General features: G+C 39.3%; 3 protein-coding genes and 1 long non-coding RNA gene across 6 annotated transcripts; 3 read left to right on the top strand and 1 right to left on the bottom strand.

The window, feature by feature from the left end:
* The first annotated feature begins 247 nt into the window (after positions 1-247).
* On the top strand, positions 248-8865 carry Garz (Sec7 domain-containing protein garz). The gene is made up of 15 exons (XM_071794522.1): positions 248-863; positions 1077-1275; positions 1350-1577; positions 1654-1760; positions 1846-2491; positions 2562-2932; positions 3019-3196; positions 3274-3389; positions 3485-3676; positions 3747-4082; positions 4191-4399; positions 4496-4741; positions 4816-5314; positions 5382-7505; positions 7819-8865. Exons 1-15 carry the CDS (start codon positions 741-743, stop codon positions 7921-7923), a joined length of 5679 nt encoding a protein of 1892 aa, XP_071650623.1. The 5' UTR covers positions 248-740; the 3' UTR covers positions 7924-8865.
* On the bottom strand, positions 8060-14658 carry LOC139822632 (zinc finger CCHC domain-containing protein 24). Its single transcript, XM_071794526.1, has 4 exons — positions 12987-14658; positions 12418-12669; positions 10588-10752; positions 8060-9952 (listed from the first exon to the last, which is right to left on the bottom strand). Exons 1-4 carry the CDS (start codon positions 13179-13181, stop codon positions 9830-9832), a joined length of 735 nt encoding a protein of 244 aa, XP_071650627.1. The 5' UTR covers positions 13182-14658; the 3' UTR covers positions 8060-9829.
* LOC139822631 (cyclin-dependent kinase-like 4) lies at positions 11224-20594 on the top strand. 3 transcript variants are annotated; one of them, XM_071794524.1, is made up of 7 exons: positions 11224-11301; positions 16644-17009; positions 17132-17390; positions 17584-17778; positions 18785-19076; positions 19402-19753; positions 20010-20594. In XM_071794524.1, the coding sequence occupies exons 3-7, from the start codon at positions 17223-17225 to the stop codon at positions 20314-20316; spliced, it is 1314 nt and encodes a 437-aa protein (XP_071650625.1). In that variant the 5' UTR covers positions 11224-11301; positions 16644-17009; positions 17132-17222; the 3' UTR covers positions 20317-20594. The 3 variants fall into 3 exon arrangements, with proteins under 3 accessions (XP_071650625.1, XP_071650626.1, XP_071650624.1); XM_071794525.1 differs by lacking the exon at positions 11224-11301 and adding an exon at positions 16453-16556 and having other exon boundaries at positions 16644-16880; XM_071794523.1 differs by lacking the exon at positions 11224-11301 and adding an exon at positions 16455-16556.
* Positions 20595-21163: 569 nt separating this feature from the next.
* LOC139823149 (uncharacterized) lies at positions 21164-26059 on the top strand. Its single transcript, XR_011734715.1, has 3 exons — positions 21164-22557; positions 23318-23449; positions 23760-26059. It is a non-coding gene; the product is annotated as an uncharacterized lncRNA (long non-coding RNA).
* Positions 26060-26081: the final 22 nt, after the last annotated feature.

A 26081-nucleotide genomic window follows, 5' to 3' on the forward strand; every position in this document is an offset into this window, starting at 1 on the left:
CGTGTAATAAATTTGAAATTGTATGATACTAATGCCAGATATATTATACGAAATTAACAGAAGACGATTAAGATCATAACGGTGTTTATTCTTTATCTATAGAATTTCACATTTTAAAAATTATCGTTAATTATTATAAATTTTACATAAATGTGAAGGTTTGAATCAACGCTCAAATAATAGCTTCTTGCTTGCAAAATTTGATATTTATCTGAAAATTAAAATTATAAAATTACGATTATATTTTTCAAAATTATGAGATACAAAATTCGTAATAATTTTGAAGAATGTAATCTTAATTTTGTAATTTTAATTATCGTAATTCGTTATTAATTTGAATACGCAAGATGGAAGCGCGGCCGCCGCGGCCAGAATATCCCCTCCAGCTGGCTAGTTCGAACCATTAGCACGGACGCAAACCATGTGCGGTTACCGAGCGATACGACGTAGTTGAGTTGCACTTTCTCAGGCGGCGCGTCGGAAAATGCAACACAGCAACACACGAAAAAGGCCGGGATGGCCTCTCTCAGGTTTCTCTCTGCTGCGAGTCTCGTGGATCGACGGCGGTTGACGGTAAGTCGATGGTTATCGTGTTGGAAGTCAGCGGTATTGGGCAGTGGTGGGAAGTGGCTGTTCGACGTGACGGATCTTCGTGAAACGTCCGGTGATCGAATTTCATCCGGCTGTGCTGTACGATCTTTCGGAATTCTGCTATGGCGTAACGGTGAAAACGCGCGAGGATGAGCAGAATCGTGAGGCCCGCGGGCCCCTGTAGGGGTGGCCTGTACGTCGTCGAGGGCGAGGTGTGCCTCCTGGTGACGGCGATGCGGCGAGGTGCCCGATGGTCGTCACACTCTCACCAGGTTAGTGGATCTTTTTTTCATCACCTGTACGAACTGTTCTCGCGAATAAGACGATTATCGTCAGCGTTTTGGGCACGTACATCTGTTATTGTTCCTAATCAAACAGGTTGTAGAAATTGTTTGGTAGAGGCGCTCCAAATTTGACAATGAAGCAGAGACAATTCGCAAAAGATCTTAAAGATTTGTTCGCTAATTTTGTAATTTAATTTTCAGGACGACGACCAGGATGCTCTCATGAAGGGCTTGGGTACCTTGAAGGAGGTGTTAAATGAGCACCGAGATCTATCCCAATTGGAACCCGCAGTCTTTCTCACTCCCTTTCTGGAAATCATTAGATCTGAAGAAACTACAGGACCTGTGACTAGTCTAGCGCTATCTGCCGTTAATAAGATAATTTCTTATGGTCTCGTTGGTTAGCCTCGTTTATTGTGTCAACAAACATTCTTATTTTTTTTGTCCTGTAACGTAACATATGTTGCTTTTCAGATTCTAACCATCCTGCTGTAGCTATATGCGTAGAAGCCATAGCGGATGCTGTTACACACGCAAGGTTTGTGGGCGCTGATGCGTCTGGTGACGGGGTGGTCCTCATGAGAGTCTTGCAAGTTCTGAGAGCCCTCATGCTGTCGCCTGCTGGCGATCATCTCTCCAATGAAAGTGTATGCGAAATTATGCTGAGTTGCTTTAGGATATGTTTTGAAACGCGTCTTAGTGGTGAGTTATGGCGATCTCATGTTGCTGACAAGTTGCTGACAAGTTGCGAGTGTGTTGTAATAAAATATCTTTACAGAAATTCTTAGAAAAACGGCGGAGCATTGCCTGAGGGATATGGTTCAACATTTGTTCACCAGGCTACCTCAATTTGTCGAAGATACCAGAGTCTTGCCGAATATGAAAGTAAGTTTTGTAATATGCGATTTAAAGTATTTACATACGAGCAATAACGTTCTGTACATGAAGCAACATAATTTTTTTTTTACAGAAAATGAGGACAAACAGCATTGAAAATACTCGTAGCAAGAGTAGAAAACAAAAAAGTTATACGAAGCAAAAATCCAAATCTACTACGGAAGACGTTGACGAGAAGGAATCGAGTATTTCAAGTGCAGTTGACAAAATACGAGCCAATCACTTGGCCACTACACCTGTTTCACCGGTCGGCAATATAGTTGACATGCAGGGAACGTTGAATCATGCAAGTGTTGATAAAAACGAGGACGAGAAGAGTGACAGTAAACTTAATGTTAGCAAAGAGGATACTAAAGATGGAAAGGACTGTATCAAAGCGACAGATAATCAGGAGGCTGATAAGAAACAGGAGATTGATAAAGATGGAAGCAATGGAGACATTAAGAGCGAGATAAAAACGATCGAGGCGAATAGCACGCCAGAAAATATCGATGTGGAGAATAAAGTTGCAGCTTCAGTGGAAAGTAAAAGTGTGGAGAATAAAGTTGCAGCTTCAGCGGAAAGTAAAAGTGTGGAGGATAAAGTTGCAGCTTTAGCGGAAAGTAAAAGTGTGGAGAAGGAAGATACGGTTGATCAGAAAATCGCGGATGAATCCGAATCTTCCATTAAGCAATCTATCTCCCCTTCATTGAGCAAGCTGTCTATCTCAGAAAATCAAGGTACTTGATCTTTTTACTATTTTAAAATACATTTCAATTTCCAAGCCTTATTTTTCGAATAATCTTGCAGGTGACGAAGAGAAAAGCATCGATTTAGCGCAATCTCCGACTGGTAGCGTGGAAGACTTGTCAATAGATGAAAACGTGCCTAGGGCGACTAAAGTGAAAGAGTCTGAACAAATCGAGGAGTATGTGAATAGTCAGGGTGTTCGATTTATTTCGTTGCAACAGCGAGCGCCGTACGGCGCGTTGTGCGTTCGCGAACTGTTCAGATTTCTCATTTCCCTGTGTAGTCCTTTTGACAAGCAGAACAATGAAATTATGACCCACTTGGGTCTCAGCTTATTGCAAGTAGCGTTGGAGATCGCAGCCGACGCTCTTTCTAATTTCTTGTCTCTACTTGCGCTCGCTAAGGACGACTTGTGTAGGAATCTAATCTTGGTAAGAGAAACTAATTAACTACTATAAATATATATAACGTCGTTCATTATTAAAGAAATGCATTATGTATTGTTTTTATGTATCAGCTACTTGGAACAGATAGATTGTCGATCCTCGCTGTAAATCTTCAAGTATCGTACTTGCTGTTTGAGTCGCAAAGAGAACATCTAAAATTTCAACTGGAACATTATTTAATTAAATTAATGGATATAGTTGTCTCTGAATCTAATAGAATATCGTACGAGCAACGGGAATTAGCGCTTGGTACGTTTCAATTTCGTAGTAATAAACGATTGTGCAACATATATTTATAATTTAAATTTTATTTCCATAATTTGCAGAGGCCATAGTAAGATTATGGAGAATACCCGGTTTGCCTGCTGAATTATATTTAAATTACGATTGCGGACTTTACTCTACAAACTTGTACGAGGAACTTATGAAAATGTTTTCTAAGGTATATTTCTTTTCTCGTATATATTATTGCAGATTAATATATAAAAGTGTAATTAAACTATCTAGAATCTTTATACCTTTGAAATTTTCTCTTAGAATGTTTCTCTGCCAATGACCAATGGTATGCATACCATGCAATTGATTTCCTTGGACGCCATAATGATGCTGATTGTCGGCATGGAGATTCGTTGCAAAGGCTGCAAGGAATTGTGCAAACCGTCGCGTCACGAGGCATCGTCAAATCTGCCCACGCGTGAAGACTTGCTCGATATAAAGTCGAACAAGCGGGTAGGTACTTGTTTTTCACTTATTTCTGATGCAACTACGATTTACTAAATTTCTCTTTGTTTATTTCCAGTGGTTGGTTCTCGGCACAGAAAAGTTCAACGAGAATCCGCGGGCGGGTATCGCAAAGCTTACGGAGCAAGGTCTGCTAAGCGATACTTCAGGTCACTCGGATCCTGAAAAAGTCGCGAAACTTCTAAGAGAGAATCCTGGTTTAGACAAGAAAGCGATCGGCGAATATATCAGCAAGAAAGAAAACATGAACATTCTCAATTGTTTCGTGCATAATTTCGACTTAAGAAATACTCGAATCGATCAGGCTTTGCGACTTTACCTGGAATCGTTCAGGCTCCCCGGAGAAGCCCCTCTTATATTCCTTTTACTCGAGAAATTTGCCGAACATTGGCATGTGCGTATATTTTAGTATTTATTAGAACACATATATGTATATATATTTTAGTATTTATTAGAAATAACGCAGGCGCGAGATGGAATAACAAACCGTTGTTGTGTTTAGGATAGCAATGGTAGACCTTTTGCTTCGGCCGACGCCGCCTTTGCGTTAGCTTACGCGGTGATCATGTTAAATGTCGATCAACATAATTATAACGTAAGAAGGCAAAGCAATCCTATGACTGCTGATGAATTTAAGAAAAATTTGAAGAAAGTTAACGGCGACGTTGACTTTGATCAGGATATGCTCGACGAGATATATACTTCAATTAAGTAAGTGTTAGAAATATTTAAATTCACATAAAAAGACACAGACCATGCGCAAATGTTATTCTAATTATAAATATTGTTTATCTGTTATTTCTGCAGAGGAGAGGAAATCGTGATGCCGGCCGAACAAACTGGACTAGTAAAAGAAAATTATTTATGGAAAGTTTTACTGAGAAGAGGCTGCGGGCCTGAAAGTGCATACTTGAAAGTAGGCAATTCCGGTGAATTCATCGATAAAGACTTAGCTGAACATGCGTGGGGTCCTATTATAAGTGCTCTTTGCCGAGCTTACGATAAAGCACCAGACAGAACGTTGCAACGCAAAGTCGCTCAAACGTTCCTCAGGTTTGTTTATTCTTTTGCTACCTACGATGAATTGATTCCTATATTAGCTACAGCTTCTCATTCTTTTCTCTCAGTTGCGCGGCGATCAGTGCTTACCACGGCATGTGCGGTGACTTGGATACGCTCATAGTGAGCCTCTGCAAATTCACGGGCCTGCAAATCGGCGGAAAGTCCGAGCAAGTAGTTTTACATCTCGGTGGAAGTCCAAAGTCTCAAATGGCTGCTCGGACTCTCTTCAAGATTACGCATTTACATGGGGATGCCTTGAGAGCGTCTTGGAAGAACATCATCGATTGTTTGCAGTCGCTCTACGAGGCAAGATTGTTACCGAAAAATCTTACGGAGGCGGAAGACTTCATCGATCCATCCGGCAAAATATCTCTACTTCGGGAACCGACCACGCCCAAGACTTCCCCGGGTGATCAGGGAATACTTTCCACCTTCTATTCCTATATCGCTATGGATACGTCACGTCTGCCGCATCCCGCCGAGGCGACCGCGCGAAAAAAGGCTATGGAGTTTATTGCTAATTGTTATCTCAAGGAAATTATAGAAGAAAGCAAGTTTTTTCAGGTAAATTGATATGTGATTATTGAGTTACGACTTTAATATTTATTCTAACAATTCTCGTTCTTTGCAGAGTGAATCACTCAATTCTCTTGTTGGTGCTTTGGTGTCGGTGAATCCTAACGATGAGGATATATCTATATTTCTCTTGGAACTGTTGCTAGAAGTAACTATACAGAATCGTGACAGAGTAACGTGCATCTGGCCCGTGGTCCAGAGTCACTTGGATCGTTTGTTAACGGTGGCGGCGCGCGAGAACCATCCTTATTTGCTCGAAAGAGTAGCTGTGGGCATGCTGAGATTGGCGATCAGGCTTTTACGCGGAGAAGAGTTTGCGTGTCTATCTCCTCTACTACCTCTGACTCACTTGCCGTCCGCGACAACTGTGCCGTTGGCACGACAAATCGCCTACGGTTTGTTCGAGTTGTTGAAGACGGGCGCCGCGAACATCCATAGCGCGGAAGATTGGAAGGTAGTGTTCAGTCTGCTGGAATGCGCGGGTGCCGGCGCATTGGCACCCAAACGATCCAACACGGTTCTAGACGAAACAACGAATGCTCGGGCGTCGGTCTTGGATCCCAGACCCATCAGTCCTGTCCCGGAATGGGTGTTGGTGTCGCCCACTGGTACCGAGGCACCGCTTCCGGTAGCCGCCGACACGATAGTTTTGGCGCGTGATCTTCAGCCGCACGACTCGGCGGCGTTCGTCAAATGCTGCGACAGCCTAAACTTCCTGGTGCGCGACATGGCGCATGTGACGCCCTTCAACTTCGATCTGTGCGTCAATTGCGTGAGAACGTTTGCCGAGGCGGTGCTGCAATGTGCAGGCAAGCGGAACAGGGTGTGCAACTCCGCGGAGGAATCGGCTGATTATCAACGGAGCCCGGTACAGTTGCTGGAGCTGATATACACGCTGCACACGAGAATTGCACAGGTATTCCGATGGTGGGCAGAGGAAGGTAGCATCGACGACGGTATATCCCTGTGGCCGCAGGCCTGGCGACCGCTGCTGCAAAGTATCGCGCGACTCTGTTGCGACGCTCGCAGACTGGTACGCACCTCGGCAATCGCGTATCTTCAAAGCACCTTGATGGCGCAAGATTTGGCGCAGCTGTCCGCAATAGAGTGGTCGCAATGTTTGGAGGAGGTATTATTCCCGTTGTTGGCGCAATTACTGGGTCCGATCGCGTCCAACGATCCCATCGGCGTCGAGGAAACGAGAGTTAGGGTCGCGATGTTGCTCTCCAAGGTATTTCTTCAACGTCTGACTCCATTGCTATCTCTACCCGGTTTCTTGCCGCTATGGTTAACAGTATTAGAACTTCTACGCGCGTACATGCACGCCGACAATAGCGAGCTTTTGTTCGAAGCGATCCCCGAATCATTGAAGAATATGCTGCTGGTGATGTCGTCGGCCAATGTTCTGGCGCCGAGTTCCAATCTCTGGGCACCCACGTGGCGAGCGATCGACGCGTTTCTGCCGAATCTGAAAGCGGAACTCTTCCCGGAACCGCCCATTGCGGTTCTATCTCCGCAACCGTCGCCGCAGCAGTCATCGCAGTCGCAAGTTATCAGCTTGGTCGGTCAAGCACAACAGCCACCGTCTTTTCCGGGCTCTATAGCGCCGCAACCAGAAAGTACTTTCTCTTCGGCGGACATCGAGTGTTCTAGCGAGAATAACATAGATACGAAGATCATGACGCAGCCCTTGGATATTCTAAATTCTGCGCAATCCGGCGGGATACCTGTTCCATTACCGACATTGATGTACAATACTGAGGGCAAGGAGACACAGCAAGTGATCACTCTAGTTAGCCAACCGGCGCCCAGCGTATCCAGTCCGGTCGCGGTGCAACCGACAGCTCAGAGTTTCTTTGACATTTGCTACTCGGCGAATTCTTTGACCGAAAAGACGGACGAACGACAGCAGCTCCTACAGGAGCAGCAACAACAGCAACAGTCAATGTCGCCGAGTGAGGAAGAGCACAGTAAATTGATGAAGAACACGGCACAAAATGTTGGTTTGGCAGACGAGAATCGCGACTTAATACTCGCGATGAGAAAATATGAAGAATGGAAGCAACAACAGGAGCAGCAGCAAATGCTGATGCAGCAACAGTGCACGCAACATACGCAGTCGGCGCAGTATCAGCATTCGGTGACAGAAAATTCTCCATACCGCGTGGATCCATCTGAGGTGAATCGATGTCCTATATCTTGACAGGATCTTGAGGGGTCAATCGTCCGGGTCGATTGACTCTTCGAAATGCATTTGCTTTGTCTCGATTAAGCTACTTAATTCTTTATGCTAAGGATAACAGAATGATCACTGTGTAAAGATTCATTGACGAAACATAAAGATAATGTTTGATAATGTCTTTACGCGACCGCACTTGCAATTGTGAGAAATTAATATGATAGCTTGATAGTATTTCAAGAGAAAGAAATTAGATGGTTCATTTTTTTCAAAGTTGTGGTAAGTAGAACGTAACCGACTGTTTTATTTGCAGAAGATGACAGTTGATTCCACGGGTACGACGACGACGTTTAACTCCGCGTCGTATTTTAACGAGGATCCGGCGGCGGATCTTCTCTTCGTCGTCACTAATCCTTGACCACTGTATATTTCCTATGTATAAATTGTATTATATAAAACATTTCTACAATGCGTGATTATGTTCTGTGTAGAGACAGTGAGAGTGATTGATTATAGACGAGGGAGAATAAGGGAGGATGAGCGTAGACGCAGAGTCATTGTATCTTTGGTTTGTATATTTGGAAAGCACTCATTATATACAAATAATATATATTATATATATGTACTATATACGTGTGTACGCGTTATTGTTAAGATTATCATGCGTCGTATAATCTTAGCAATAACAGTGACAATACAATACAGTTCTCAGCACCACTCCCAGCGCTCGATATTTCCGTTTTCGAATTTTCTGCATCACGGACGAAACGACGAAAGGAGCTTTTCGCGAACAAGCCAAATGCTTAGGCCAAATCATCTTTTGAAAAAACCGATCAATCAGTTCCTTGCCATTAATGTTTTATTGGCGTGTTGCATGTGTTTCACATAGAAAATGGTGCAAACTGTAATAACGATTCATACAAATTCTCCTTAAACATTTACAAATTCTACTACTACGACAGGTAAGAGACTTCTTCTCTCATATTTGCATGAATACATGGTGTTAGACACGTACATGTACATGTTTAATGCGATTCGTAGAGAATGCCGAATTAATTGACAATGATTTCGCAGAACAAGAATCAAGAAACCGTTGTGATTTCGACGAGTTTCGATTTCAGGATATTGATGTAAATATGCGGAAGACGATCTTGTAAGTCGTCGCGTTTCCGACAGGTAAAAAGAATCCGTTCTATATATGCGTTTATAGCGTCGAAAACTGAGCTCTTTACGAAATCTCATCGGTTTCATAGCCGCTATTTATAACTTATACTTTTAACACAATTCTAATGTTTCTTCATTCGCTCTATATCGTAAATCAATCTGTACATATGCAAATAATATATTGAATAAGAAGAGATTTATATATGTATTATGTTCATGTCCCAGAGCCAAAGAATATATCCAATAAATAAAGCAGTCCCTGCACGATCAATACATTATTGATGCGATACGTTCAATATAATATAAGTATTAATATTAATATACGATATATTAATATCAATATAGATATTAAGCGATTCATATTATTGCACAATATGGAGAAAGTGCAATACCACTGTGAATAATACTGATGTAAATGTAATCATTGATATCAGTTATAAACGTTAATTAATTAATATATTATTGCGCAATATTATGAAACAATATTGATCGCGTAGGGGCTGCATGTCGGTGTTGCGTTTTAATGCAACTCGGAACTACTGCGAATATTTCGTTTGCAGTCATTATTTTTCTTTCTTTGATTTTTTCCCTTCCTGTACAATCGCTCTTCATCATGGAGGTAGCTCCCTTTCTTGAAGATCTGCCTGTGATTATTATTAGCTCTTAGGGGGTCAGAGAACATTTTATTATATCCCTGAGAACGATGCCCTCGTTTTTTTTTTACTCGAATAACACGCATTTCCTCGCGTGTACGGATATGATAATATTCGTTGTCAAATATTAAAAAGTCGAAAAATTCTATTGCTGGCACTTGCGCATTTTGTGTCCATGTACATAATATTATTCAATATACATAAATATAAAGCGCTGCGATTGAAAACCGTGTCTTTGGTCGTCGCCAAAAGTCATGCGATAAAAAAATTCTAATCATAAATGTACATAAAAATATATCATTCATTTCTTTCTCTCTCTATCTTTCTCTTTCTTTCTATGATTTATTTCGTATTTAATCTCGCGAACAGAGACACTGTCCAGATCCACATCCGCATCGGCGTGTTAAGTGTATCGAACGAATTGTCTTTTCTCAGTTCACCGTTAAATCTTCTTGTTGATGCGATTAATTGGATCAGCGAAATAAATTGGACGGAATTCGGCTATCGTTAAGTTATTATCGCGCTGCGTCTGCAATAATAGCCCAACGTCTTACATTTCTCGCAGAGATGTTGGGGATGTACTTTGCTCTGGTCGGACACGTCCAGGCCATCGGGTTTTTCCAACGGTCTCTGAAAATAATAGAAATGATTTTACCGCCCACTCTATCTCTGCGTTTCGCGAGAAATAATAATAGAAATCTTTGCTAGAGTATATCTCTCATCTTGCATATAAAGATATCTTTCCTTCATTCGATGCAATTTATATCATTAATATAATTAGCTAATGTATATTAATATGTTATTAATATCATTAATATTGTTAAATTGATATAATCTGTTAATTTCGATTTTCTAGGAGACTTGGCGATTGTACAGCGATTCTGGGATCGTTTAACGTATTCGGCGCAGCGGATAGCTAACGCTCAATTAATTATAATAGGAATTTCGTGAACGTCTTTTGGGATCCGCAACGTAACGATTACCGGTGACTCCGACCGGGTATTTCTGCACACCGGGCGGCAAAGGGCGAACGAGCGAGCGAGCGAGCGATTATGCGACTATAATTAGCTTTCGCGTCGGTTTACACGAGATTTCGTTCTCTCGGCCGCGCAATATTTCGAGAGAGAGCGAAACGGTTCCAAGAGTCTTTTAGCGAGTCCGACCGGGGACTTCGCCGCGAGGAGGATCCCGACTAATTTTATATCTAAAGATTAATCGCGCGGGAGAGGCCCGTAACGGGCGGAAAGCTCCTCCTCCTCGCTCACTTGCTTGTGAGGATACACGTTTATGTGACACTTGATGCACTCCTGGCCCATATTGGCCCAGCTGTTGCCCGACATCCATTTACGTTTGCACTTGGGGCACTTGTATTCGCCAAAGCACCGCTTCTTGCCCTGGTACGGCGTCAGGCCCTCGCCCTTCGGTCGTGCCTGCGAAAATTATACGAATCTTTCTAAATTCCGTCTCTAAAAAATTTAGTTTCTTAGATTCGGCAATAATTGAACGACTGAATCGATCGTTGAAAGCTACATATTGGTTCCAGTCAGTGAATAGACCATATGATATCAATGAACATAATTAATATCACACGGAATAGTATAATAATTGAGAATAATCGCGTGCATTTATTATTGCTTGATATTTCAATAAATTCCATCAAATAATAGGTATCAACAAACAATAATTAAAAGATGTTCGAGATATGCGCGAGAAACTGTTGTTTGCAAAACACTTAGTGTCAATCAATTCTTTTTTTTTAATTTAGAGAATAATGACATTAATATTCCACTTTCCTATCAATTAATAGGAATTACGTGAAAAAACGTCTCCATCAGGAGAAGCGGCTTAATTGGCTCACTCTCGAATCGCGATGATTGACCGTGTGACGTCATGTGTTTCAGAGATGCTGTTGTCAATTAGCGCCCAATTGAGCCACGCGCATCTCGCTGTTGTTACATCGGGGCACGCGTGCCATTTACGTGAGTTATTGCTAAATTACCTACTTATGATGATTTTGTGTTTGATAGTGATTTATTTCTGACAGTCACTTCGAGAAAGAGGCAGAGAGAAAAAAAGAAAAGTTCTCTTCCATGTTTTACGTTTGTATTATTTAATCTTTCTGAGAGACAGATTTTTTGATGATAAAAATAATTACAGCGTAGTTAAGAATAATCTCCGGATATTTGTTCGAGAATTTCTTATTGTTATGCACAGTGCCAGACTAGAGTCAAGCTCAATATTTTACATTATTGTTATTCCGTTCATTTCACGTATATTTAAATAATTCGATTGTGCTGAAAAATTTTAGAGAATATTCTACGAAACAACGGAAAAGAAACACGTTGAAAGACGTGTTTTTTTTTCAAATTTGAGACGCATTAATGATTTGAACTCAATTTATTGAAGCACAAGTCGTCCATTTAATCTCTATCTTTATTTTCTATATATCCATTGCTTTCTATCCAATTTTCTATCAATGCTTTATCCAATGCTCTATTCAATTAATCGATCTTTATGTTCTTGTAACAAAGATCTGATAAGATATATTTGAAACATTGTCTTGTTGTTGGAGGACATTGATGAAACACGATAATCGATCGAGGATTTCCATGAATCACATGATAAACGAGTTAATCGCATCTTGAAATCTTGGAATCGAATCATATGATATCACAAAGATTACATTCGATTGCTACTATCCTTTACTGCGTGCATTTGACTTCAAACTTCAAATCACGATTGCAATCAATAGAGATTTCTGTAAATTGTCATCCCAAAATTACCGATTCTAATCGATTTCAAATTGTTTAAGAAATCTTATGATGTATATAATTTTTTTGTATTCTAAATATTTATTATTACTGCGTATTGTATATATAAAATAATTGTCTAAAGCATTTAAACTTTAAAGCAATCATAAAATAGTTGAAAATACGGAATTAATAAATCTATAGAAGTATTGAGTAAAACGAGAGAAAATATCAGTTTTTTTAAATTAATGTGTTAAAATTAAATTTTAGGACACTAATGTACAGTTTATATATTATTATTGAGAGGAAGAAGAATATTCAAAGTTCCCGGAAGAAACTACCGACCTGCGGGCAATCTTTGATGTAGTGTCCTTTCTTGAAACACAAGTGACACAGGTACGTTGACGGCGGCTTCTTCGCCGGTTTCCGGTCGCCTACAGCTAATTCGTTAAAGTGTACCGCTAAATCCGCGATACTTTCCGCCACGCTATCTCTCATGGGTCTGACAGATCCGGACGGATTCAACGCGTTCTGACGTAGATAAGCCTGCGACGTCGTACCGGGAAAATTATTCCAGACCGCAGGAAGCAGCTTGCTCTAAAATATAAACAGATAATCCAATCGACGATTTATTTAAAATAGCAGGCTTGTTATTTTAAAACAGCATCGAGTAATAAACTGCCTTAGCTTTTCTCCACCGTGATAGATCTTTCAGATATTTTTATTATTATTTCTTCGATTGAGATTTCTTCGATATGTCTGTATGAGGCTTTCCAACAGATCTTAATTTCTTAAAAATACAGAGTTTTAAGACGATTCGGAAATAAATCCTTTGATTTCTAAGACAATCAGTTAAGGATTGACTCAATGATAAATCCTAATAGTCAAGTGCTCCAATCGTCGCGGATGGCTACCTGGTCAGGTGGTTGCGACGGATTTTGGTCGGTGAAAGCCAGATAAACCCAATTGAGTAGATGCGGCGGGTAGGTCGATTGCTGAAGACCCTTCTGACTCGAAGAACCTATGCCGTTGATCGCACCGTAGCCGATCCGAGTCGAGTCCTGCAACTGCAGGCGTTGCACAGCAGGTGTCGAATGGCAAGCGGCCATATTTTTATCTAATCGGTTCGCAAGTTTATCGGTTCCGGGTGGTGTCGTCGTCTCGTGCCACCGGCGACAATTCCCTTCGGTAATCGTTTATCATCTCCCCGTCCTTGAATACAAACGTTCTTTCCATTTGACTCGTCGTCGAGAACTATCTCTTCATTAATCTTCCAGGATTATAGGGAAAGAGATGTTAAAATTATCGAATGCTAATACTTCTCAGCTTCTTGACATTCCTTGAGATTTTATTTTGATCAATAATGCGATAGTCAACTCCGATGATTAGCACAAATGGCTTCTAACTTTGGAATTAGCGTCGCGAATCTTTATAGTAAAATATCATTATTTACGCAACGTTTAAGCAGAGTCATCGGCGTTTCGAGGAAACCATGAAACCGGAGATATTTGATGAAGAAAGTATTCAAGGAATGAAGATATTACAATCTCGAGTTTCTCTTTTCCTTCCTCTGGATTTTCACCACGAAATTTCGTCGGGTCGCTTCACCGTCAGTCGTTCTCCCGCGATGTAACGGTTCTCGGAAAAGTGCCATCTTCTTGCGGACGGACTCTTCAAAACGAGTGCTTAGCTTCTACATTGCAGGAATCGCTTTTACATGCTTTCACGCACATGTTGGATGGACGTCGTTTCTCTACATGTGTTACCGGGATGCGTATTTTTGTACACATATTGTGGAAACGGCTTCCTCGAAATTTTCCGATATTTCGGATTCGATATTTTATACTCTTAGCAACAGTGGAAGTTTGCTTCACTCGTGAAATATTCTTTGCATTTATCATTAAGTACGCTTGCCCGATTTTAGATATTGATGATTTTATTATGATTTTAGGATATCGAGCTTATCCGTATATATTAATCCAGACAGCAAAGTCTCGTCGTTAAACTGCGTCCTAAATTCTTAATGACTCATCTCTTGCTTGCGAGACGTTTTAACGTTTGCGGCCATACAAATATAATGGAACGGCGGACGCTCTTCTTTTAGCTCACCGAAGGACGCTATATTACTTCAACGTATTATTTCTATAGAAATGAAAATATGTAGTTCTACGTTATCAGTCGCGATAGTGTGAAATTGCAACCCGCATATGACTCACATTCATTTTCCGCGCGATCGCGCGCGTCAAAGTCACCACTCGAAGCGTTTTGAACTCGCATATTAATACTGAGCGATTTATCCGATCTCTATATAAGGAAAAAAGACTATTTTCGGATTGTTTGCACGCATCAGTCTTCTCAGGATCACTATCTGAAGCTTACAACCGAAGTTTCCGATTTTCACGCGATTTTCACGCAGTTTCGCTCGACTGGGTCCACGAGGCTCGAAACGGGCCTCAATCGCGACGAGTACGATTGTCCGAGTATGATGCGCTCGCCGCGCGTCATGTTAACTGAAAACGATCCGGCGTTGGGCGAAGAGACGCGCGACTAACGAATGCGTGCGGAGTAGCAAACGCGTAAAGGCAGAACGGAGCCTGCATGCAGGGAGCGGAGAGAGCCGAGGAGCTGAGCCCCGCCATGTGGTGCGTCTATTTCCGTGCTTGCTCTCGACCGACACGGCGCCTCCGAATGAACCCCCCCAACTCAAGCGGTTCCTTCTTGCTGTTCTTGATCGATCCGCGTTAGCTTCTCATGGTCGTGGCCCACGTGGCTTGACAGACGCGCCCGTTCACGCACGATGTCCGTCGAATAATTTAATTCTGGATGCATCTCTCTCGGTGCCCTTAAATACTTAGACTTCCGGATGTTCTCCGATGGTCGCTATTATTTCGATCTGACTACCGAAAAATATGTATCTTTGACGGCATGTTAGAGAGTGATCATTAGTAATTATATCTTATAATATTAATTAATAATATATATTAATAAATATTAATTTTATAATTATAATGATCTTATAATTGTACTATAAGTAACGCAGTTTATTATGGATATATTATTGTTGATAATTATTTGAAGAAAACTATTTTATGTATTATTACTGATATTATTTCATATTAGCTAGTATTTTTATCACACTTTACTCTCAAATACATCTCAAATTAAAAAGATTTTTAGATCATTATAGTAATATGTTATATTTTATAAATTATTACAAGTAATTAATAATATTTTATTACAAACTGTAAATAATTATTGTACGTGACATGCATACGGCTAGAATGCTCTTATTGTTCGTCTAGGAAAGTCTTGACAAATGTGCCGCAATGCACGAGAAACGTTCTATATTGCATCGGTATTTTTACTATTTTTACTATTTAATGTCGGAATCGCGTTTGTCGTTTGAAGGACCGTCGGCTGCGCCTTCGGTCACGATATCCAGAAGAAAGTCACCGAACTCATCTATAAATAAACTCCAATTGCTATTCGCGTGTATCGATTATATTCAACCGAGTTGCGGCAACAAATCGCTTATGACGCGAATGACATGACAATGCGGGGAAGTTGCATTCGTCTGAACGATCGCTCGAGTTGCCGTCGATAGGATCGAGCCGCAGTGAACCGTTCCGAAATTCTTGCTTTCACATTTCAATAATTCAATTCTTTCGAACATTGCACATCTGACACAAAATCGAGTCTTCGTCTCAGCAGTTCGTCGTGTCGTGTTATACATGTATGTAAAACGAAATAGACAATCAAGGTTTGTTTTCGTCTTAGGGGGTTGGAACTCCTTAAATGACGCATGGATATCCGTATCACCAAAAGATTTTATATTATAAAAGAGACTTACTATTTTTACAGTTGAGCCTTCGTCTAGTTTTCTGGCGTGATAATACGGTGACGTTATGATAAAAGTGCTGACGGAATTTTAGACTTACAACGCGCAGTACCAGTTTTTTAAATCTGATGCACTTGATACCATGCTTTTATTGCTCGTAAAGTGGGCTGGAGGTATTACGATGTGTCTTAAATTGGAATTTGCAACAACTCTTTACATCGCTATTAGAATTCAAATATATATATATATATATATATATATATATATATATATATATATATATTTGTAATGTTATTGAGACGTCCGGTATATAGGTTTTCTTTATCTTGGCATCTATATACACATCCGTATCTGTCTTTATCTTATTTTTAGATTGTTGATGTAATTAATAGTAGATAATCTGACTTCAAAGAATTATATTAAAATTAAAAAATGTACTATTAATAACACACGTAAGTAGCGATCGACATGTGTGTGACATAGGATAAATAAATATTAATTATAGTAGCATTTAGTAATATTGCAGTAATTAATTTAATAATGCGATACTACATTTCCAGCTTTGACATAAAACTGCGTTTTAATATCGAACAGTATTCAAAAGCATAAAGACGAAGTATATAAAATTCACACAATTTATTATTAGGTATAAGATAATAATGCTTATATAAAGCTTCTAACTGAAAAATGTCGATATCTATTTATTCTGTGTAACGGATTGCTAACATTACAGAAGTGTCCTTTCTTTCTGATGTTCGACCCCCTCGCCCTTTAACCGGTTCACCTGTGCTTTCATCGAGCGAGGACTACCCCTTACTAATTACCGGCAGATCGATAATCATCGATGAGGGCCGTGCACGAGGCTTTTCGGAGCAGTCCAGGCTCGTCGGCGAGCGAGGCAACATTAAGAATTGCGGCTTCTTCGATCGTATCAAATATACACAAGACTGCGACTTTATCGCATCTGCTTGTTCGTATAGCTTTAGTTCGTAGTACATTTTCAATATTTCTTGGTATTAAAGTGATGGATTTGACCGGAAATTGGTTAAAGTTCATTCGTGATGTAAAATTCTACAAATTTAATACTGTTATTTGAAAGGTAAAACAAATTACAAAATTCATTTAGCTTATAGAATTACTTAAAAATAATAATAATTGTGACGGAAGAGATTGACTAATTATTATTCACTCACAATCAGTATATCATGATATGCTTTTCAGCGTGTAAATCTTGGTGAGCGCAAAAGAGTTTACGATTTTTCACTAACGGAAAAAGTTCGTGAAATTTCTCGCCGCCGATCTTGCGGGTAAAATGGAGAAATATGAAAATATCGAGATAGTGGGCGAGGGAAGTTACGGACTTGTGATGAAATGCAGGCATCGCGAAACCGGACAAATAGTGGCGATAAAAAAGTTCTTGGAGACGGAGGAAGATGTTCAGGTGCGAAAAATGGCGTTTCGTGAAATAAGGATGTTAAAGGTCGGTATTAATTACTAAGATTATATTATTAAGGACTGATTTGTGAATGAAATAAATTACGCTCGTGGAATTTTTATTTAATTATTTATTCAATAAATGAAACAGTATATTTCTTAATATCACTGCATGCATGATATATTTATGTTTATTACTTAAAATATTGCTTAATATTAAACGGCGTGATATCGTTTAGAAATTACGTCATGAGAACCTGGTGAGCATGATCGAAGTGTTTCGCCGAAGAAAGCGGCTTTATCTCGTGTTCGAGTATCTTGATCATACCGTGCTTGATGAGTTGGAGGAAAGTGAAAATGGTCTCGACAAGGAGAAATCAAGACGATATATTTTCCAAATACTTCGCGGCTTGGATTTCTGTCACAATCACAAAGTGAGCAAAATGTCTGCAGGACTTAATAAAATTATATTCTTGTTATAGCGTAGCGAAATCTTCTGTTGTAATTATTTTGTAATTATGATTATTTTCACTTCTCATATCGTATTGCTATATTAAGAATTTTCTAGAGTTACATGAAATAAATTTTATCACAAAAAAATATATATTGCTGTTATAATAAAAGCATAATTATACTTTCCTCTAAAAATCACGATTTATTTTGAGTCCGTTATTGCATTAAAAAGATGTAGAACAATAAAACGCTTTCGGCATTCTTGGGCAACATATATATTATAATTTGTTCATATCATTTAATCTTTTAAAGAGTTACGCGCACGTGAAATAAATCGTCAAAAGTGGCTCTCTCTATTATAAATAGATTATAAATAGATAAATAGATAAATAGATTACATTTTATTATAACAGTTAAAATCTCGATTAATTTATGCATTTAAATTAATACAAATACAAAGTATCTTTGTATTGCATGTTAATGTATCGCATATCGTTTTTCGTATATCAGCAACCTTTGGCAATAAGTACACCTTCGTTACGGTAAAGTTCACGGCCGTGACGCTTAAATTCCAAGTTGCAGCAAGCCGTGCATGTGTATAGTAACACGCGACCGCCGGATACCTAATGAATGATAGCATTGTAACAAACGAGGGCAATGGTTGCCGTATTTAGTCGAGCTCGGCTCGGAAAGTTCTAGCATACGAAAAACATTACGCGCTTCCCCGTTTGCAATTCAAATGAGAATTCCACAAATGATATACAATCTGCACTTTGCCATATAATTAATTTGATCCTTTTCCTCGAACGGTTCCTCCTATTTTGACCTTTCTGTTTTTAGAAATTCCTCTTTCTCTTTCTCTTTCTACTTTCACAATAAGATTCGGCTTTATCTATGTATTCTATAGGTCTCGCTAAGTAGAATTTTAATAATTAGAGTTTTATTTTTTTTCTTCTTGAATGAGACAAAAGATTTTCCTTCCGACAGATCATGCATCGCGACGTGAAACCCGAGAACGTGTTGGTGTCACCGAATGGCGTGATCAAGCTCTGCGACTTCGGTTTCGCGCGTTACGTCACCGGGCCCAACGAGTCCTGTACCGATTACGTGGCGACGAGATGGTATCGCGCGCCAGAGCTCCTCGTTGGCGATTCCAGATACGGCAGAGAGATCGACGTCTGGGCGGCCGGATGCATCTACGCCGAGATGGTCACCGGCCAGCCGCTCTTCCCTGGTGACAGCGACGTCGATCAGCTGTACCGCATCACGAAGATGCTCGGTGAGTTAGGGATGAAGAGGATGAATAATGATCGGAATTCTGTTAACCGGAGACTCGATTAAATACTTTAATTTCAGAGATAAACTTGTATTTTTGTTTTTCGCAACAATGTTGATTCGTTATATTATTGAGATTTTCGTAAATGATAGCAGCAAGTCTTCACATTAAGTAGTAAACACTTAATTTTAAAATATAATTCTTATGCAGAATGTTTTTTTGGATAAAACTTTTCATTTAGAGTTTTCGCTAAATGGAAATGTAAGTTACTTACAATTAGTTATATCACTGTTTTAAATTTTATGTGGTTATATTTGGCCGAAAACAGGTCCTCTTCACAGCAAGCAGTCGGCAAACGGTAGCGGCAAACATTTACTTCTCCGGCACGCGAAAGCCGATGAGGTTGCTGGCTTAACGCGATCCCCAGCGGCTCTCCGAAGTCTCTTCCCAATGTGGAGTCCGATGGCAATCGATTTTCTGACACAGTGTCTTCGCATAGATCCTGCCGCCAGACCGAAATGCCTTGCGTTACTGCAGCATCCGTTTTTCTCGCAGGATGGTTTCGCCGACAGGTTTCTCGGTGAATTGCAGCGACTCGTCGCGAAAGAATCCGCGATGAATCTGCTCGGGACCAGGAGGACGGAAACATCTTCCAGAATCTGCCGCAGCAGCATCGGAAGGTTGACTTAATGATCAGTTAATTTAACTTAATGACAAATTAGTTTAGCTTAATTTAATTGAAAAATAGTGAAATTCCCGCAATGAAAAATAAGTTGTTGAACATTCCATTACAAACAATGCATACCTATGCTGTTAAATTGTAAAGATAGAAATTAAGAAAACATAAAATGAGTGTAAAGTTATAGTTTTATTTCATAGATTTTATCCTTTTTTTCTATTCTTATTTACAAGTAACTTGCGTTTATCGTTTTTCAGATGGCAGATGACGTTAATCAAAGAGAGACGAGCGGCGAATAACATGGAACTCGAAGCTACGGAAAGCGAAAGCTCGCCGGGAGATCGGGTTAACGCGAATCCCGCGAGTAAGCTGCAGATAAACCGGCCGCGCGAATTACGTTACTTCGGACCGGTCTCGGTAATACCGAACACCACGTATATTCGACGGCTGGAGCACAAAGGGCTTCTGATCCCTGAATCGAAGGGCTGTGTCTTACCGGCTCTTACGTCGAAGACGAACGCCAAAAGAAAAAAGCTCGAGCTGCCCGGCGTGAAAAATCGTTGATCGTGCCCGATAAAAGAGCACGTTTCCTTTTCGTAATATTAACGTCGAGGAAAGACCAAGGGAGAGCTCATGAACTGTACAGAGAAACTCATTATGTGCGAGACGTGGAGCGTGTATGTACATATTTATATTTTCCACACTCTATAAATGGACAAATGTAAATGTAAAATGTCGATAGTGTGTCTGTAATGCGCGATTTATTCGCACTCTGTAAGAAAGAGAATAAACACTGAGATTTCCTTTCACTTTATATCGAAATACACCGGAACATATGAATATCCACATTTTCATGTTTCCGAATTTCCGGAAAGCGTTTCGGCAGCCACATCGTGTGTTTATTTCGCAATTTATTTCGCACACGTGTATACTTTTTTAATAGCGTATTCTGGAGATTAATTAAAATGAAAAATTCTAGTATAAAATTGTTGAGATTGCAATTAGTCGAGTCATAAATATAATAGACAAACTTGTTCAATGATAAAGTTTGCACATTCAAGTTGTAATTATGTTTATATGTGTATCGATCTCTAATTATTAGCGATTTATTTGATTAATTTTTTATTTTTACACAGATAATATATTGATTTCTGTTGCGCAAGTGAATTTGATATTTTAATTTCTCGTCTGCAAATATTTCGCGCATTATAATAATCAGCGAGTATATTGACAGGTTAATTATTAATAGCAAAATTCAACTGTTAACACTCGATTTGTTTTCTTTTCTTTTTTTTAAATAAAATTTAAATATTTGAATATAATTACGTGAATTATTAAATTTAACAAAAAATTTGCGTTAATTTGAAAAATTGGTATATAGTTTTTTATTAATTATTATCTATATTTTTATTAAATTAATTTATTATTGTCCTCTTTTTACGTTTCAAAAATAATGAGAGTACATAATTCCTTGCAACGCCACGAAAAGTAGCTTTTTTAAATAAAAATTAATTTATTACCGTTGCCTTTTTTTATGTTTCGAAAGTAATAAGAGTGTTTAATTCCTTACGGCGAAAAGTATAGCTTTTTCATAGCTTTATTATCGTTGCCTTTTTGCATTTCGTCGCGCCGTTTAATATATAACGTCGATAATTAATTTGAGAAACGGAATATTCCGCGTATTCATTTTGCAATCAGGCCGATCCTAAGCAAAATTTTTAGCAATTAATATTTAGGAATAAAAAAATTACTTTTTTCGAAAATCTGGACAATAGAGTGAGATATCTAAAACATAAAGATATAAAGATTGAAGGTGGAGATAAAAATGATCCGTCTTTTTACCGTCAAATACGTGTCGATAACGGTACGGTAAAAGAACGCGCGAAACTTGCACGGCAATTAACGAATGGGCCAATCACGGTCGAGAAAACGCGCCGGCCGTCATTTAAGGGGTTAGTACAGTGTGTTTCAGGATAATTTTCAGGAATTAATTTCTAACAAAATATTTATGAAACACCAGTAATTTTTTTTTATTATCTTCTATACACATTGAAGAACGTGTCAAAATTTTGTTGCCTAAATAAATATAAAACTCGTCGAGTTAAGCCGCTTCGCGCATCCCTATGACTTTCGGATGGTGTACATGATTTCGCGAAAACCAGTCGTCTGAAACAAAAATAAAAAATATGCTCATTATCTACATTGTATTGGCTTTCGGCTGACGGAGCATTTTATTTTTTTTCATTTTTGGCGACGAGAAAAAAATTCCTGAATTTTTTACTGCAATTGGGCAAAATTCAGGAATTTTTTTCTCGTCGCCAAAAATGAAAAAAAATAAAATGCTCCGTCAGCCGAAAGCCAATACAATGTAGATAATGAGCATATTTTTTATTTTTGTTTCAGACGACTGGTTTTCGCGAAATCATGTACACCATCCGAAAGTCATAGGGATGCGCGAAGCGGCTTAACTCGACGAGTTTTATATTTAGTTAGGCAACAAAATTTTGACACGTTCTTCAATGTGTATAGAAAATAATAAAAAAAAATTACTGGTGTTTCATAAATATTTTGTTAGAAATTAATTCCTGAAAATTATCCTGAAACACACTGTACTAACCCCTTAAAAATCTCGGCCGCGATTGGTCGGTTCGCTCGCCGTTGCCGCTTGAATCCTAGATCCTACATTCATCTACGCGCCATCACAGTCTCATCACTCTCATCGGAGTTCGGACTAGTTCGGAGTTCGGAGTTCGGAGTCTTCGCGACGCGGCGGGGAATTTGATGACGGGCGACGCGCGACGTGCGGTAAGTACGGTCGACGTTTGTTTTCTATATTGCGACGCGCAGCGCGCGATCGCGCGCCTTTCAGCCTTTTGTTTACCCGCTCGGTTGGCGGTTGACGTTCACGCGGCCGACCGAGCCGCCGACCGCCGAGCGCCGAGCGCGCATTCCCCTCCGAGACGCGGCCGGCCGCGTGCGGCCGCGGCAGGCCGGCAGGCACCGCGAGACGCCGAGCCCCATGTTCCGATCGGGATTGATGGACGACCAGCGAGCCAACGAGGGTCGCCGCGTGATTGATTACTCCCCGCAATTGATATACTGCAATTAATACATGTATGTAGAGCCGATAGCCTCTCGTCGATAAGTTTAATAATATCTCGGCGCGGCGTCGCGGTCGCCGCGCCGCTTATTGTTGGCGGGTACAGTTACATTCGAATGCGTATGTAGATATGTACATACAGTCCCGATTGAAATCCGATATCTCAGCCGTCAATCGCGCGAAACTGGCGTTTGTTTGTATATCGACGATTTGCCGAGGTTCCTCGTCCCCGAGATTGATTGCTCGAACTGTCGTGCTGATTACGAGACTTCGTGAGATTGCAAGTGTCGAGAGCGGGTCGCAGCCTCGTACGATTCTCTTCTTTTGCTATTTGCGATATTTTTCTTCCCTCGTGACATGTGAAAGCGCGCATCGTGCGTTAAGAATACGCATCGTGAATAAAGTTACGTAATTGTATTCGGGTGCTTAGTGCGCGCGCGATAGTAATTAACTGATTTCGTATAGGTGAGAGTGTTACGAGATTTCCGAAAATAATCTAACAAAGACGAGGAAGAAGGGGTGGAGGTGGAGGAGGAGCAGGAGGAGGCCAGGAAAACATCGACACCGGCGTACACGTTGCTGCCATCCATCGCGTTGGTGAGTCTTTTGTTACATTTAATTTTGAGGTAATGGATTTATGAAAATCATATTAGATATAGAACGAATATGCATAGAAATAAACGGAAGGACTAAAAATCTTTCTTCTCCCTCGACGATTATTATTATTATAAAAAAAATTGAATTTGCAATATTAACAAATGGAACAGTAAGATATTTTGTATTATTTATTCTCGTAAATTTTGTCTATGAGATCTAAATTCGTTATTTATTTTCACGGTTCTTCTTACGTTAAAAAAAAACGAGAGACTTTAAGCTAAAAGATTAAAAAATATAATGTCTTTCACAGATCCATTGCCCTTTGAAATCGATGGGCTAGGAAACTCGAGTGAAAATATTCAATCCTAGACATGTTTATAACTATATCTGTCGATCTGTTGTACAGATAAGAATACAATGCTTATAAAATAGAGTTTATCATTAACGGTCGTTTACCGAATTTTTTAGTTTATTGTTTATTGTTAGAGAAAAATGCGCACGAAAAAAATGTAAAATAAAAAACTGTGATATTTATACATATTTTAAAAGCGGAGCGCTTTAACTTTCTGTTTCTATATTTCATAAATAGCGAAGGTGAAAAGAAGATATTTACGGGTATTTTTATATGAGTTTATACGCGCGTAAAATGAAGATAAATTACTATATTTGGCGTGCGATAGAAATATATTAAATTGAGTGGGTTATTAGCTTTATATTTTTCCTTTTCTTCTCTCAAATATTTTTCTAACAAAGGAGGTCTGCGTTTGGCCTCAATATTTCTTTTCAGGATTGAATATTTAATATTATATAAACTGTTGAAAGATTTTTTATAATATGACATACATTCTGTGAATGTAAAACGACAGTAAATACTTCACAGACGCGTATAACGTATTTTTAATTAATTTCATTAATGAGAAAATGTGCTAGTGATTATTAATTGCATTCATCGTTATATCACGTTAATTTTACTTTAATCTTTCGTAGCCTATCCATTCACGTCTGATATTTAACTCGATTTTATATTACATATAAATACTAGTGTGTTATATTATTAATTATAAATATAATATTGCATTGCTTGAAAAGATTATATACATGACATTCAACGAATATTTCGATAATTGCGAAACGAAAGAAATTTTTATATAAATTATCTTGATTCCCCTCATCGAGAAATTCCCCTCGATTTCTCTTTATTAAACACATATATAAGTATTATGACAAAAGTATATGCACTCAATATAAATATCTGCAGCAAATCGCGAAACACAGAAGTTTTTGTCGCATGTCGCTACGTCAATTTTTCATCAAGTTACAGCGTTTCGAAAGTCCGACGCGCACGTACTTTTGACGTGTGATTTGACAGGTGCGCTAATGCGTAACTAAAAGGGCTGGTGCGAAAACATGTGTAACACGCGTGGTTTGAAACACGACACGCCGCCGTTGAGAGAAACGCACGTGCGCGTTGGCCTAACTCCGTCCACTCCGTTATTAGATCGAAATCACGTGTCGACAAAAAATCGCCGATATTTTCGCGTAGTAAAATCGCAGCAAGACGATCTTGGTCTCGTTTTGAAGCTAAGACTCTACTCTTTCCAACGAGTGCAGAATTACCTACCTTGTATGACTAGTTTGTGAGGTATCGTCAATTAAATAAAATTAATTTTGCTCCGAAAATTGTTTTCCATTTTCAAGATAAAAATCACCATATTTTTAAATTATATTATCTTGGCTGGATTTGACGGTTAATTTCATATCCATTTCGTATGAATTTACTACTTGGAATGTCAACTCTTGGGCAATTCGGGCAAGAGATGACTATTTTGAAGCCTAAACCTCGAGGACTTGTTTCATGAAACTGTATGTCTGAATCGCACGTTTTACACTTCACGTGTTGCGAAATGGCAGAGAAAACGGCAAAAAAGTTTATGATTCTATAGCCAAATTCATATTTTACATCGAAATCTTCATCACCAACTTTTAATTTTTTGGCAGAAACACTGACTCCTGCCGAATCGCTCTCAGCCTCAAATCTATTCAACGATCGTCTCGCTGATACATTGCTCCGATGCCGCGTTGGATACGATGTTTTCGTACCTTTCTTGCCCGTGAACACTTTTTTGTCACTCATTGTAACTCTAAGGCCACAAATACTGTCAAAAATTAGCACTATACACAAAAATCGTGATTTCAAGCGAGGAAATGATGCCCTTTCTGTACATGTACTGACGCTGACTGACGCTATACTAATGTACTTATTTCATTTTAAAATGCTTCAACTGAACACATACTCCTTGTAACGACATCTGTTAGTGTATTAGAGAAGTTAGAAATTAAAAGGAAAGTCATTAGGCTATATCCTTCCAGCAGGTATCTATAACGTGCCGCAGGTAGTCCTTTCGGAGCAGTCCGACGCGCTTGCGAAAGAGCTCGGAATTTCAAAGAAAAAAATTTTGTACAGGTATAAAACTTTTTTCCTTTATTCTAGAAGGTCCAAAGCATCTTTTAAGCCAATAAAAAAAAATCGATTTTTTTGAAAATTTTACGCAGTGGTGTTACCCCTTCATCTTCATCTTATATCAGTTAAAACAGAGAAAATGATACGATGTTCATCAACTTTTTCGTGTAA

The sequence above is a fragment of the Temnothorax longispinosus genome, chromosome 12, assembly GCF_030848805.1.
Source record: "Temnothorax longispinosus isolate EJ_2023e chromosome 12, Tlon_JGU_v1, whole genome shotgun sequence".
NCBI lineage: Eukaryota > Metazoa > Arthropoda > Insecta > Hymenoptera > Formicidae > Temnothorax > Temnothorax longispinosus.

Excerpts from the sequence above, each read along its gene's own strand:
- Garz (XM_071794522.1), top strand. The coding sequence starts at position 741 with ATGAGCAGAATCGTGAGGCCCGCGGGCCCCTGTAGGGGTGGCCTGTAC. Across the intron at positions 3,197-3,273 it reads GCAACGGGAATTAGCGCTTG|AGGCCATAGTAAGATTATGG; the intron begins GTACGTTTCAAT and ends CATAATTTGCAG. Across the intron at positions 7,506-7,818 it reads ACCGCGTGGATCCATCTGAG|AAGATGACAGTTGATTCCAC; the intron begins GTGAATCGATGT and ends TTTTATTTGCAG.
- LOC139822632 (XM_071794526.1), bottom strand. The coding sequence starts at position 13,181 with ATGGCCGCTTGCCATTCGACACCTGCTGTGCAACGCCTGCAGTTGCAG. Across the intron at positions 12,670-12,986 it reads CGTCGCAACCACCTGACCAG|AGCAAGCTGCTTCCTGCGGT; the intron begins GTAGCCATCCGC and ends TTTATATTTTAG. Across the intron at positions 9,953-10,587 it reads ACGTGTATCCTCACAAGCAA|AGACCGTTGGAAAAACCCGA; the intron begins GTGAGCGAGGAG and ends TATTATTTTCAG.
- LOC139822631 (XM_071794524.1), top strand. The coding sequence starts at position 17,223 with ATGGAGAAATATGAAAATATCGAGATAGTGGGCGAGGGAAGTTACGGA. Across the intron at positions 17,779-18,784 it reads ATTTCTGTCACAATCACAAA|ATCATGCATCGCGACGTGAA; the intron begins GTGAGCAAAATG and ends TCCTTCCGACAG. Across the intron at positions 19,754-20,009 it reads TGCCGCAGCAGCATCGGAAG|ATGGCAGATGACGTTAATCA; the intron begins GTTGACTTAATG and ends ATCGTTTTTCAG.